Source organism: Quercus lobata, chromosome 4 (genome assembly GCF_001633185.2).
Source record: "Quercus lobata isolate SW786 chromosome 4, ValleyOak3.0 Primary Assembly, whole genome shotgun sequence".
NCBI lineage: Eukaryota > Viridiplantae > Streptophyta > Magnoliopsida > Fagales > Fagaceae > Quercus > Quercus lobata.
Window position 1 is genome coordinate 96,226,111 of NC_044907.1, and position 13,531 is coordinate 96,239,641.

The 13,531-nt window shown below is 35.5% G+C and overlaps 1 protein-coding gene across 1 annotated transcript; it reads left to right on the forward strand.

Moving 5' to 3' along the window:
* The first annotated feature begins 607 nt into the window (after positions 1–607).
* LOC115987773 (DEAD-box ATP-dependent RNA helicase 51-like) lies at positions 608–13,300 on the forward strand. The gene is made up of 11 exons (XM_031111370.1): positions 608–1,139; positions 1,790–2,161; positions 7,731–7,814; positions 9,536–9,577; positions 9,780–9,851; positions 10,440–10,739; positions 10,844–10,882; positions 10,999–11,103; positions 11,559–11,627; positions 11,714–11,839; positions 12,920–13,300. The coding sequence occupies exons 1-11, from the start codon at positions 726–728 to the stop codon at positions 13,100–13,102; spliced, it is 1,806 nt and encodes a 601-aa protein (XP_030967230.1). The 5' UTR covers positions 608–725; the 3' UTR covers positions 13,103–13,300.
* Positions 13,301–13,531: the final 231 nt, after the last annotated feature.

Consider the following 13,531-nt stretch of genomic DNA (forward strand, 5'->3'; position numbering starts at 1 on the left):
TCTTCAACATAAACCTGTTTGTTTTCATTCTTTTGTCATTCCAATTTATCTTATTGAATCATTAAACCCCAGTTTTTCCAACTTACTTTCTATAAATTCATTGTTTTGAGTTTTTTGAGTCTAAGTCCACCAACCTTTGGGTTAGGGAACTTAAATCCGGTCCTTACAAAAACAATCACTTAAAAATGAGGATGACCCCTATTGAATCATTAAAGTTTCTTAAGGCATTTTAAATGTGTTGAAAAATATCAAAGTATATTTTATATATGAGTTTCTATTACTCTTTACTTCTTATTAAAGATGATAATGTATTCATATTACAATAAATAAATATATATATATATATATATATATATATATATATATTTTGGGAAACCATATTACAATAATTCTAGAACCATATAACAGGTTTTGATAAATATATAGTAATTTTTTTTTGGGTTAGCATGGGTTCAAATTTTCAACACAATTGAATTTCGAAATATTTTCAAGAAGGGGAAAAGAAAAGAAAAGAAAAGAAAAAAGAAAGAAAAAAATGATAAAGTGATCCGATCCGTTGGACTCGGTTTAGCCCGGCCCAAATAAAAAAGAAATGGTGGCTAGGGTTTAGTAACAGTGACTGACTGACCCAAAAACCCTTCATAGAGATAAACTTCTTCTTCTTCTTCTTCTTTCTTTGGAAATTGGAATCGAATCAGCTGAACAACAACAACAACAACAACAACATGGCCGCAGAAGATTCAGAGCTAAAGCGCACAACAATGGTCGCCGACGAGACCAACAAGAAGAAGAAGAAGCGCAAGAGAAATAGACCCAACAAGAATTCAGCGGAGGAGGAGGAGCCTCAAAACCCTCAAAATGAAGAAGAACAAGTTGAAAAGGTTGAGGAGAAGGAGAATAAGATGAATAAGAAGAAGAAGAAGAATAAGAAAGAGAAGAAGATGAAGATTGAAGAGGAGAAGAAAGAGGAAGAGGAAGAGGAAGAGAGAGAGAATGGTGAGGAATCGACGGAAGAGAAGAAGAAGAAGGTGAAGAAGAGTGGTGGTGGGATTATGAGCAGTGAGTCCTTTGAATCTTTGGGTCTCTCTGAACCCACTTCCAATGCTATTAAGGATATTGGATTTCAATATATGACTCAGGTTAGCTTTCCCCAAATTCTCTCTCTCTCACTAAATTTATAATTCAATTTCAAAAGCCTTGCCTTGCCTTTGCTTGTTTCATTTCAATTCAACCTTAATTGTTATTATTATTATTATTGGGTTAGTCTGATTTCATGAGCAAAGAAACTTCATTTCCTTAAATATGAGTTTACTTTGGAATATATGACTATTGCTGTTCTTTGATACATGAGTAAGGGTGCATTTGTATAAGCTGTTGCAAAACCGTGTTTTGGGTTTAAAATGAGCGTTTGTAAGAAAGCTACGAGGAGTTGCTATTGCAAAACAAACGCACTTTTAGGCTCCCAAAACGCCTAACCAAATGGACCCTAATGCTACTATGACAATTAATTTAGCAAATTTTTATTGATTTTCATCTACTATTAATAACTTGACACCTTGGCAGCTGTCATTTATCTTGTGAAAATTTTTGGGTCATTATGTAAATACTCTTTAGCAAAGGAAATTCTCTCACTTTGTATTTTATGGGATCATGTATTTGATCAAAGATAGTATTTTTATTCTATTCCATGTTATGTTGTAGGCTTAAGATAAGTTTGTAGAAGAAGACTTGTTAATTATTATGCTTAGTCAATTTTTTTTACCTCACTTTTTTAAAAAATGCAATGCAGATTCAAGCCAGAGCAATTCCACCACTATTGCTTGGCAAAGACATTCTTGGAGCTGCAAGGACAGGTTCTGGGAAAACTCTTGCTTTTCTAATACCAGCTGTCGAGTTGTTACATCACAGCCATTTTTCTTCACGTAATGGAACCGGAGTCATCGTTATTTGCCCAACAAGGGAGCTAGCAATACAGACTCATGCTGTCGCGAAAGACCTTCTCAAGTACCATTCCCAGACTCTTGGTTTGGTTATTGGTGGTTCAGCTAGAAGATCGGAAGCAGAGCGTATTGTCAAAGGAGTGAATTTATTAGTTGCAACCCCTGGTCGACTGCTTGATCATCTTCAAAATACCAAGGGATTCATGTTTAAAACCTTGAAGGTAATGCACACACAATTTCTTAACATTATTTTTGTTGTTATTATTAATATTTTTTCTACATATTATACTTTTTTAGCTGTTTAGGCGAATGTTGCTATATGTGACTTTCTCATCGAAACTCATTTGTAACTTCAAACTGTTAACAGTATTGCTGTTGTAAAAACTATCCCATCAAATTCTTATATTTTTCTCAAATCATACCATGATATCCTCCTTGGTAACTGACTAACTTCAAATTTTTACTGCACTTCTATAAGAATATTTACCAAAATTCATCAAAGCAATTCGAATATATCAGATGCTTATGCAAATAATCTATCAAAAAATATTATAGCAAAAATCCCACAGCTGCTTTATACAGAATTTCTTTCAAGGAGCTTTCACAAATCTACAACGTTATGAAACTTGTCCTTATTGGATCGCATAATGTGGCTACAACCTACCAACAAAGAAGAGATGATATATATAGATACTGTTTATGAATTTGATAATTTCTAATTAAATGCATACTATATGCTAGTTCTCATCTCTTAGTATTGTGAATGAGTGATGGCAATGGGCCATTTTCGATTGGATTTTGAGTTGAATTTTGACTAGTTTCTTGCTTATGTTTGAGTTCAATCTTGGGTTTGATTACATTTGCCTAAGAAAATCTAGGTTATAGTGTATTTATTAGAGTAATTACTTTATGTTTGATGTGGACCTATATGGAGGAAATGAAATCAGCATATTTTTGAAGATGTGGAGTGCATGTCTTCTTAGTTCTCTTTATGAGGGGTATTTTTTTTGGGTCTTATTGATAGTAATTCTTCTATTCACTCCTTCATAGAGTCAACTCATATGTAGATATTATCCCATTGTAGTTCTTTAGGCTACCTCTTGTTTATTTTCATGACGTAGTCTCTTTTCAATAATATTTTTTTTACCTATCAAAAAATAATAATAATAACAACAAAGCCTTAGTCCCAAAATGTTAGGGTCGGTTATGGATCCTCAATAGATTAGCTAGGGTTAGCCATACGTATTATTTTCCTCCATTCTATTCTATCTGCAGTATACTCTCCATTACTTCTTTACCTTGTAATATAATTTTAATCCATTTCTTTGTAATGAGGTACATTTATTATTTGATCAATTATGAGCATCAATGTATTTGATGTCCATGTTGTTTCCTTTGGCAAAGTTTTCCTTGGGTCTGGGGATGGGAATCAGGGAGAATTTCAGTTCACAAAAAAATATAATATCATTTTTAACCCCAAGGTAGCACAATCTGCTAGGGACCATGCCACATGAAGCAGATATCACTAGTTTGAACCTCTCCTCCTCCCCCCACCCTTTTCACCTTCATGGGCTATGGATCCTCAACTGATTAGTTAGGTCGGTCACACGTATTCTTTTCCTCCACAAGGCCAAAACTTATTTATCAAAGAAACAATATTTTATTCTTATCAATAATATTGCATTCTTACCCTGGAAAAATATATATATATATATATATATATATGCTGTGTTCTCTTGTCCTTCATTGAGTCATCATACTGTTTAAGTCCCTAAAATGTACTGACTTGATTGTAAGTTCCACAAAGGTGACATTAATTATAGACAGTATATTGCTTGTTTGCTTGTCTTTATCAAAGTAAAAAAAAAAACACACTGGTTTGTTCATCCTTAGTCTCTAGAATTATATGGATAGTCCAATGCATGATCCCTATCTTAAGGTGCCTACAAAGTTTAGTTTTTTTATTTGAACAGCAGCGTTAAGGAAGATTTTCACCATTGATAATTTAAGGAGGTGAAAATTGGTGGTGGGGGATTGGTGTTGCATGTGTAAGAGGAATGGGGAGACTATTGATCACTTACTTCTACATTGCCTAGTAGCTCAAGAGTTATGGAATATGGTGTGTTCCCTTTTTGGGGCTCATTGGGTCATGCTGCGTAGTGTTGTGAAACTTATAGCAAGTTGGCCTCATAAGTTTAACAGACTCAAAACTAAGGTGCTTTGGAGTATGATCCCTCATTTTCTTATGTGGGCCATATGGAGGAAAGGAATGCACCCACTTTTGAAGGGGATGAAAGGTCGATTCATGAGTTGAAGCACTTCTTCTTTCAGACTTTGTTGAATGGGCAAATGCTTTGGGTGTTGTTACTTTCATTTCTCTTCCTAATATGTTTGACTTTTGTACCTTCATTCCTAATTAGTTTCTCTTCTTTGTTGCCTTTTAGCACACTGCCTGTGTGCCTTGTTTTATTTTATTTTTTTCCTTATATCAATTTTCAATGAAGTTTATTACTTATCAAAAAAAAAAAAAAGCTTGACTTTGAATGTGATTGCTTCTCCCATAAACAGCGTGACCACAAGTCATGCCATATTGTCTTGGGCAATCATACTTTAACTGCAAGCATCAAGCAGCTGGCAAGTGATTGGCCTGTTGTGCTATAATCGTGTGTTTTTGTTACTTACCTAGAAACGAGGCCTAGCATGCATCACTTGTACGGGTAAAACTTGTTATGTTGTTGATGCGGGAGACGCAAGAAGATTTTTATTTAGTATTATTTATGTTTGCAAGTCAATTGTATTTTTTTATATTTGAGGTCCTAGTAGTTTATTAGGCTATTAATATTTTAATTTGGAAGTAAGGTTATTTTCGTAATAAGGCAATTAGGGTTTCCTAGCCAATTAGAACTAGGGTTTAGTAATCCTTTATAAGCAACCTATTGTACTCCTTGAGGAGATAGTTGATATTTTGATGAATGAAAACAATGGCCGTTTGGTCTTTCTTTGGTCTGGTGCTGACTCCAGGTCTACCCTAGGTGCTGACTCCTAGTGGTTTCCCCGCTTGGTGCTGACTCCAAGTAAGGCCTAGGTGCTGACTCCTAGGTCATATCTTTTATTTTTCCGTTATTTCAATTTTGTTCTGGTTGTCCTGCGTCAATTTTGGTATCAGAGCAAACACCGATCTGTTTGAAGTATCATCGCAGTCAATCCAGAACCAAAAAAAAAAAAAAAAAAAAAAAAAATCTGTTGAACCACCGTCACAACCCATTAGAAATCCTAATCACCGTTGCTTCTTACCACCACCAGAAGACCCCACAATAAAAAAAAATCCTACCAGCACCACCACCATATCGCCACCATTGCCAATTTGACACAATCATCCCAATCACTCCAAGACGCCAACCCCACGGCCGTAGATCCTAAGCCCATACTCAAATCACCAAACTAGTTGCAACCACGAAGACAGAGAAGTTCTATCACCGCTGACCCTGGTTCATCAATTTTTGGTCTTCCTCGCGTCGGAGAACCACTTCCATCGGTTCTCGCTTGCCGCCGTGACTACCGCTGTACACACTCGCAAGCCCCAGTTGCAGCGACTCACCGCCAGCAGCTTCGATCCTTACCATCACCTCTGTTCTGCGCTGCCATGATTTCAGTTTTGCCCATTGTCACGCTGCCGCAATCTCATCAGTCTCCATCAATCCGATCTCATGAGGTAACCCCCTAGCCTTGTCTAAACCCATTCTTCCAAAAAAAAAAAAAATTCTTTACCTGGCCCAATTTTCCCTTTAAAAGTCCACCCATCAGCCCCTTTTCCTAACAAATGCAAGCCTGAGCCTATTGTTTGACAACCCAGTACTATACCGAACCATGAAACATTGCCTGACCAAAAAAAAAATAAAAAAGGCAGAAAATTAAGTTTTAGTCTTTGTGTATTGTGCCTCTAAGTTGGAGCTGGAAAATGACTTCCTTTGATAGGAAGCTTGAGAAGCAGCTTAAAGATAGAGAATTTGAAAAGCAAATTAAGGAGGCTGGGAATAGACTCCTTAACCCTCCTTCCTCCATTGATGATCTTCTCACTCTTCTTAATAAAGTTGAAAATTTGTTAGCATATGTGGAGCAAGAACCATCCAAATCAATGCGAGATGCACTTTTACCCTCAGTGAAGGCATTGATTACTAATTAACTTTTGAGACATGCTGAAATGGATGTGAAGGTCTCAGTTGTATCTTGCATTATTGAGATTACAAGGATAACAGCACCGGATGCCCCATATAAGGATGAGCAAATGAAAGAAATATTTCAGTTTATTGTGGCAGCATTTGAAAATATGCCTCATGTGTCTACTCGCTCTTATAAGAAGGTGGTTTCAATTCTTGATACCATTGCAAAGGTCAAGTTATGCTTGGTGATGCTGGATCTTGAGTGTGATGCATTGGTTGTTGAAATGTTTCAAAGTTTCTTGAAGATAATTAGGTCTAACCATCCACCTTCTGTACTTTCAGCTATAGAGACAATTATGAATCTGGTCATAGATGAAAGTGAAGACATTTCCTTGGATCTTCTCAGTTCACTTTTTGCTATTGTAAGAAAGGCAAATCATAATGTTTCACCTATTTCGTGGACATTGGGGGAGCAAGTAATCACTAGGATTAATGCCCAGTTAGAAAAGATGATGGCACCCACTCAAAAACTACCTAGCAAGCTTGAGGGTGCACATGATGTGAAAGTTGAAGTTGTTGAACGTGCTTCTGATCAACCCTCCACAGTCTTTGAAGATCTACATCTTGGTGAAGTCGAAGAGGTTAAAACCACAGTGCTTCCTATGGTTCATAAGGTTCAAGACAAGATTATACTAATTCCACACATTGATTTTGTTATTCCAAATGAGTTTGATGTGGTGGAATTCAAGGTTTTTCTTTTCCCTATGCTCCCTAAGGTGATTCCAGACTTGAAGCAAGTGTTACTTGTCAGCATCCTAATCCTTCAATGCTTTAAAACTCGAGGTCGAGTTTTCTCCAACCAGGGGAGAATGATGCGGGAGACGCAAGAAGATTTTTATTTAGTATTATTTATGTTTGCAAGTCAATTGTATTTTTTTATATTTGAGGTCCTAGTAGTTTATTAGGCTATTAATATTTTAATTTGGAAGTAAGGTTATTTTCGTAATAAGGCAATTAGGGTTTCCTAGCCAATTAGAACTAGGGTTTAGTAATCCTTTATAAGCAACCTATTGTACTCCTTGAGGAGATAGTTGATATTTTGATGAATGAAAACAATGGCCGTTTGGTCTTTCTTTGGTCTGGTGCTGACTCCAGGTCTACCCTAGGTGCTGATTCCTACTGGTTTCCCCGCTTGGTGCTGACTCCAAGTAAGGCCTAGGTGCTGACTCCTAGGTCATATCTTTTATTTTTCCGTTATTTCAATTTTGTTCTGGTTGTCCTGCGTCAGTTGTATATTGTTGGTTGTTGAGCATTTGATCTTTCTCCCAGCTCGTTGTTGTTGTTGTTGCTGCTGCTGCTGTCGTCGTTTTTTTTTTTTTTTTTTTTTAAGCATTCACATCATTTGTGCCTTGTCGATTCTAGTAAACACTAAAAAAAAGTCGTCTCGAACCCAAAAATAAAAAGTAAAAAATTTGCAAGGGGCCTCAGTTTTAGGCTGTTCTATGAAGATATCTTAAATAAATTTATTTTTTTTCCCCTCTAGTTAAAGCTAGTTATTCCATGCAATTTATCTGTATATGTTCTAATTACACTTCTTATTTTTTTTTTTCTTATAAACTTGAACTGGCAGTGCCTAATAATTGATGAAGCTGACAGGATACTAGAATCAAACTTTGAGGACGAAATGAGGCAGATTATTAAGCTCCTACCAAAGGTAAAAATATGTTGTAATCTATGTTTTTTTTTAAAATATTATATATATATATATATATATATATTTATTTATTTATCATTGAGTGAATTAAGGCAGTTATCATATGGAAGTAAACACCATGTGCAAGTTTAATGCTGTATCATCTATAAAAAAAAAAAGGTTTAATGCTGTGTCAAGCTTTCACCAAATCTAACAATAGAGCCAGGTCATGTTTAGTTATTAGGAAGAAAGACAAGGAAAATGGAAAAAGGAAGGGGTTATGGTGAGAAACTGACTTTGTTTCCTTAGCATTTTCCAAACTAATCTAGGTTGTTTTTCTCCGTTTGGTACTTCCCAAGATCCCAATGGAGGAAAGTAAAGTTGTACATATATCTGTTCTGAAGAAGGTTATTGATGCAAGGAACACCAAAATCATTTAAAATTTCATTTTTGAATTTGAAATTAATTTTGTTTTTGAATTTGAATTTGGAATTTGGTTTTTAATGTTAAGGGTTTTATGGAATTTAATTAGGTATTTTCCATATTGGTGTAATCCCTGAATCCTATTAAACTAGTGCTCTTGTAATTGTGAAAGGCAGTGTGATTTGGAATAACAATTTTATGAGTTTAGAATGTGCTCCTCTTTTGTTTGGTAGTGATGCCAAACACCCTTAGGTGGTGATGCCTAAGGTTTTCAGCTAGATTCTAGGTGGTGGAGCCAAGGGTTTGTCATGTTTATCCTGTTGTTCCTCTATTATCTTTATTTTCTTACACTGTTCTACATCAGTTATATTACTTGGCTGAGCAGACATGCATTTTTAATGCAATGTTAACTACAAATCAAGTTGATAAAATGCCTTACTTCTTGTAGTTGCATTCACTTTGCTTCCTTGGAATGGATGTACTAATTGAAAGAATTGTCTCAACTATTGGTTTCAATTATTGTAGTTGCATCCATGGGATGCTTCCATCAGTGTTCCAATCTGTTAAAGAGTTTCTTGACTGCTGTAATTTGTCTTGATTTTGTTATCTGAGCACACAGTTTGTGTACTCAGTGGTGTTATCTATTTTCAATAAAATTTTCACACACGCATGCACTACCCTTTGTTTTGCTGTAATTTCAGCATTTTACCGTGTTTGTTTCATGGTAAAATTTGGTCAAACCTAATAATGTTTTCCATTGACCATAAAACTCTTTGTAAAAATCTGTAAGACGTTTAACCAACAAAAAACATGGTAAAACATTTTACAAAAACACAGTGGCTGTCCCCTCTCCATCTGGTGGTCTAGCCATCGGTCATGGTGGTCTGGCCGCCGATCTGGTGGCTAGGAGGCACCATGGTGTTGTTTTCAATTGAAAATTTTATGTCACACCAAACACTCGAAAATGTTTTGCTATAAAAACATATTACATGTGAAAACCTTTTACAACAAAACAAACAAAGTGATACATGTCAGCTAATTCATAGATTCCAATATTCCACCACTTGAAATTAGGACTGTGGGTCTGATGCTAGGACATTGCTGCTAAGGACAGATGTTATTTATTAGTCAATTTCTACATCTAGCATGCAATTTATTTTTCTGAAAAGATTCAACTTTGTTTAGCAATGTAATGATTAAAAATGTAAATATTCTCAGTTCCATTTACTTATCAGTTAGTAATTGAAATCATATGCTATATCATTTGTGGTAATATCCAAGGTTCTTTAACTGATTGTGAGTCGGTACTCAATGTGCAGAATAGGCAAACAGCTTTATTTTCAGCTACCCAGACTAAAAAGGTTAGTCATTTTGAAGCCGCATGGTAGTTAATCTTTTCTCTTTTCCACGTTACAAATATTTTATGCTATTTATTTCTTTTTCTTTCTTTTGTGGAGAAAATTTGGTATCAACATACTTTCACTTTTCTTGTGTGTGTGTTATATAAATATCAAATAGTTTGGTTTTGATTTGGATTCTAATGTTTTTCCTGTAAATTTGTAGGTTGAGGATCTTGCACGCTTATCATTTCAGACAACTCCTATCTATATTGATGTGGATGCTGGGAGAAAAAAGGTTGATAAGTTTAATTTAATATACTACTACTTGACATGCAGTGCACGTAAATAGCTTATTGTGACAGTGAGCGATCTTCTATCAAATAATTGCTATTGATAACTTTACTGATGTCATGTCTATTAACATGATATTTTTATTGTACCTTTTAACACTGATGTTATTGGATGTCTTTGAGTATGAGATTATGAGACTGTGTAGGCTTTAATTTATGGCCTGATAATATTGTCTTTTAAAGAGTGAGAGCACAGACACACTCGCTGGGGACTACATGCGTGTCCTCAGTGTGTTGGGAGAAAAAAAAGATATTTAAATAAATTCCTTTGATTTTAGATATGTTTTTATTTATTTTGAAAACTTAAAATAGCCATAAATTTTGCCTAAAAGTATGTATTAATTGATTAATTAATTAATTATCATATCTCCACCATGAGGTGTCCTAATTTTTCAGGAATTGCTCTGTTGCCACGTCCTGTGTCAATGACCTTGTTCATTTAACTACTTAGTATTGATGTCCTGAATTTATATCATGTTGCTTCTTCTTCAGCCCCTTGCCTTTGAAATCTGACAAGATCCTGGATGTTATAGGTCACCAATGAAGGGCTGCAGCAAGGCTATTGTGTTGTGCCCAGCGCCAAGAGATTTATTCTTTTGTATTCCTTCTTGAAACGGAATCTGTCAAAGAAAGTGATGGTCTTCTTCTCTTCATGCAATTCGGTCAAATTTCATTCTGAACTACTGAGATACATTCAGGTGGACTGCCTTGATATCCATGGAAAGCAAAAGCAGCAGAAAAGGACATCAACCTTTTTTGACTTCTGCAAAGCAGAGAAGGGGATCTTATTATGTACTGATGTTGCTGCTCGTGGGCTTGATTTTCCTGATGTGGTATGTTTCTTTTGTTTACTATGTGACATAATTATTAATTTCTGTTATTGTTATTCCTGATATGGTTTTAAATTCTGTAATTTTCCCCTTGTCTTCATTTGTAGGACTGGATTGTGCAGTATGATCCTCCAGATGAGCCCAAGGTGATTACTTCCCCATCCTGCCCTCCTATAACAAATTTAATATAATCTCTGTTTTATATTCTATTCTTCTATGTTTAGTATAATGTTGAAATTTAGCTTGGGGTTACTCCTTTCAGGATTACGTTCATAGGGTTGGTCGAACAGCTCGTGGGGAAGGTGCAATAGGAAATGCTCTGATTTTTCTGATACCTGAAGAGTTGCAACTTCTTCGCCTCCTAAAGGTATAGTTTATTCACTGAATAAGAAAAAGGAAAAGCAATCCAACAAAACAAACTAGAGGCCACTGATTTAGACAATCCTTATGTTAAAGTCGACACGTCCATATTTAGTATGATGTGAAGAGGCTAGTTTTTTTTTTTGGGTTGGGGTGGGTGGGGAGGGGGGTGTTATTGTATAACTTAAAGTTTAGATTAAAATGAAGAATGGGAATGCGGAGTTGGGTTCAAGGCCCATTAAGTGCATGTGTAACTTGCCTTTTTTTAAAAAAATAAATACATTAAAAGTGCTTATAAAAAAAATGAAAAAGAAGAAAAAGACTATTGCTTTGTGGAGGATCCTGTGAAGAAAAATGAGTAGGAATCAAATTAGTGGCCAATAGGTTTTTCCTTTATTTTCCATAATAAATTGTTGCTGTATAGTTGCTTGTTTTGCATCCTAAGATGACATCTACTTTCAGGCAGAAAAAGTCCATGTTAAAGAGTATGAATTTGATCAAAAGAAGTTGGCTAATGTGCAGTCTCACCTGGTACTTTACTGCTTCCACATTTTATGGTCAATATCTCTTCTATTTTAAACTGCTGGATTTAGTTTGGAGTATTTGGATTATTGCAGGAGAAGTTGGTGGGCAGTAACTATTACTTGAATAAGTCAGCTAAAGATGCATACAGATCCTACTTATTAGCATATAACTCTCACTCTATGAAAGACATCTTTGATGTTCACCGCCTTGATCTGCAGGTAAAAGCCTTTTATATTTATAAGTGATCTGCTGTTAAAAGCCTTTCTCCTTGGTAAACAGGAACTTCTATCATTTTAAATATATATTGTTGACAACAATTGTAGGGGTGACAAGAAAGTTCTAGAAATAAAAAATTTAAGGGCCTTTTCTTGAATTTAGGTGTCTCGAGCAATTTGGTTCCAAATAAGTATCACCTACCTGGCTAAATTGGTGTTTTGGGTGAGCTTTATATCCACTAATTCTGGGAAAGGATCCTCTCAATTTAGGTTCAAATGGAGAGTGTCTATTTGGAAATCTGTATTGCTTTGACCCTAGGGGGACGGCCCTAAGCATATTGTGAAAAGATGTGTCATATTTTTTATTAAAATTTTTAATACGTTTTTATAGTATGTTTGTATTGAACAGCAATGGATTTCTTGATGGAGTCTCCATTTTAATCCAAACGGAGGGATTTTAATCCCGCAATTATGGGAGTTCCTCTCCATATTTGTGAACCTAAAATTTTGGGTAAAAGAGAAAACCCAACCAAACATACACATGGGAAAATATCTAATCATATTAAAAGAAAAAGGAAGTGCCTACAACATAGTGCTTGAATGCCTCATCTAAGGGTTACAACAACATCTCATCAACTATGAACCTTGGATGTCTGTTAGGCTGTAAGCTCTAGGCATTTGTGGTATGTTCCGCTAGGGAATGACAAATAAAGAAACCAGCCAGACCAGTTTGTATTTTTGGAGAGGCTTTTGCTTCTCATTAGGCTAGAGCTCAGGGCATTTAGCAGCTTTTGGAAGAAGAAAACTGATTTCTTTTGGTACGACCAGCTATGCCTTAGCTTGTTTTTGGTTCAAAAATGTCAAGAAAATTGTGATGATTACTTACGGTGACATCAATAGACAGCAACTTGATTTGTTTAGGCTAGAGGTGTAGCCTGTGTAACCAATTTGACATGCTTGTTGACCTGAGTTCAAATGATTCTGAATTTTTTTAAAAAGAAAAATTGATTAATTTCTGTTTGTTGTGCCGTAATATACAACATATAAAACAATGCTTATGTTCTGGGTATTTTGTTTGTTCAGGCTGTTGCAGCTTCTTTCTGCTTTTCAAACCCACCAAAGGTGAATCTGAACATAGATAGTGGTGCTTCGAAGTTCAGAAGGAAAATGCGAAAAGTTGAAGGAACTAAACATGGTTTTAGTGAGAGCAACCCTTATGGAAGACAGGGAGGTGGAGATGATAAACGACAATTTTCAAGGCATTAGATAGGCGGGGTCTGTAGAGTGTCGTGCCTCTGCAATAGAGGGTTTTTCTTTTTTCTTTTTCATCACCATGTACTGGTGGTCACGATATCTTGTGTATTGAATCTTGTATGTGATGCACATACAAGAAGCTTAACAAAAGTCAAACTCATGGAAATGTAGGCATAAATGCCCAAAAAATTTTGATTTTAATTAGTCTTAATTGGTTTCCTCTCTACGTTACACTATGCAAGTTATTGTTCAGTTTTATATGCCTAAGCAATTGTGTGCATCATCGGTCTCATCCTCACAACAACAATAATAATAGGCTTATGTTGAGAGCCTTGTAGCTCAACTGGCATCTCCTGATGTTTCTAATGATGACTTCTAGAATTCAAATCTCTAATCTCTGTTGTAACTATCAAATTTATCACGCAAAAAAAGGCTTATTAG

Bases quoted from the DNA above. Each gene is read 5' to 3' on its own strand.
- LOC115987773 (XM_031111370.1), top strand. From the start codon at position 726: ATGGCCGCAGAAGATTCAGAGCTAAAGCGCACAACAATGGTCGCCGAC. The intron at 1,140-1,789 runs GTTAGCTTTCCC...AATGCAATGCAG, and splicing joins GATTTCAATATATGACTCAG to ATTCAAGCCAGAGCAATTCC. The intron at 7,815-9,535 runs GTAAAAATATGT...CTCAATGTGCAG, and splicing joins TTATTAAGCTCCTACCAAAG to AATAGGCAAACAGCTTTATT.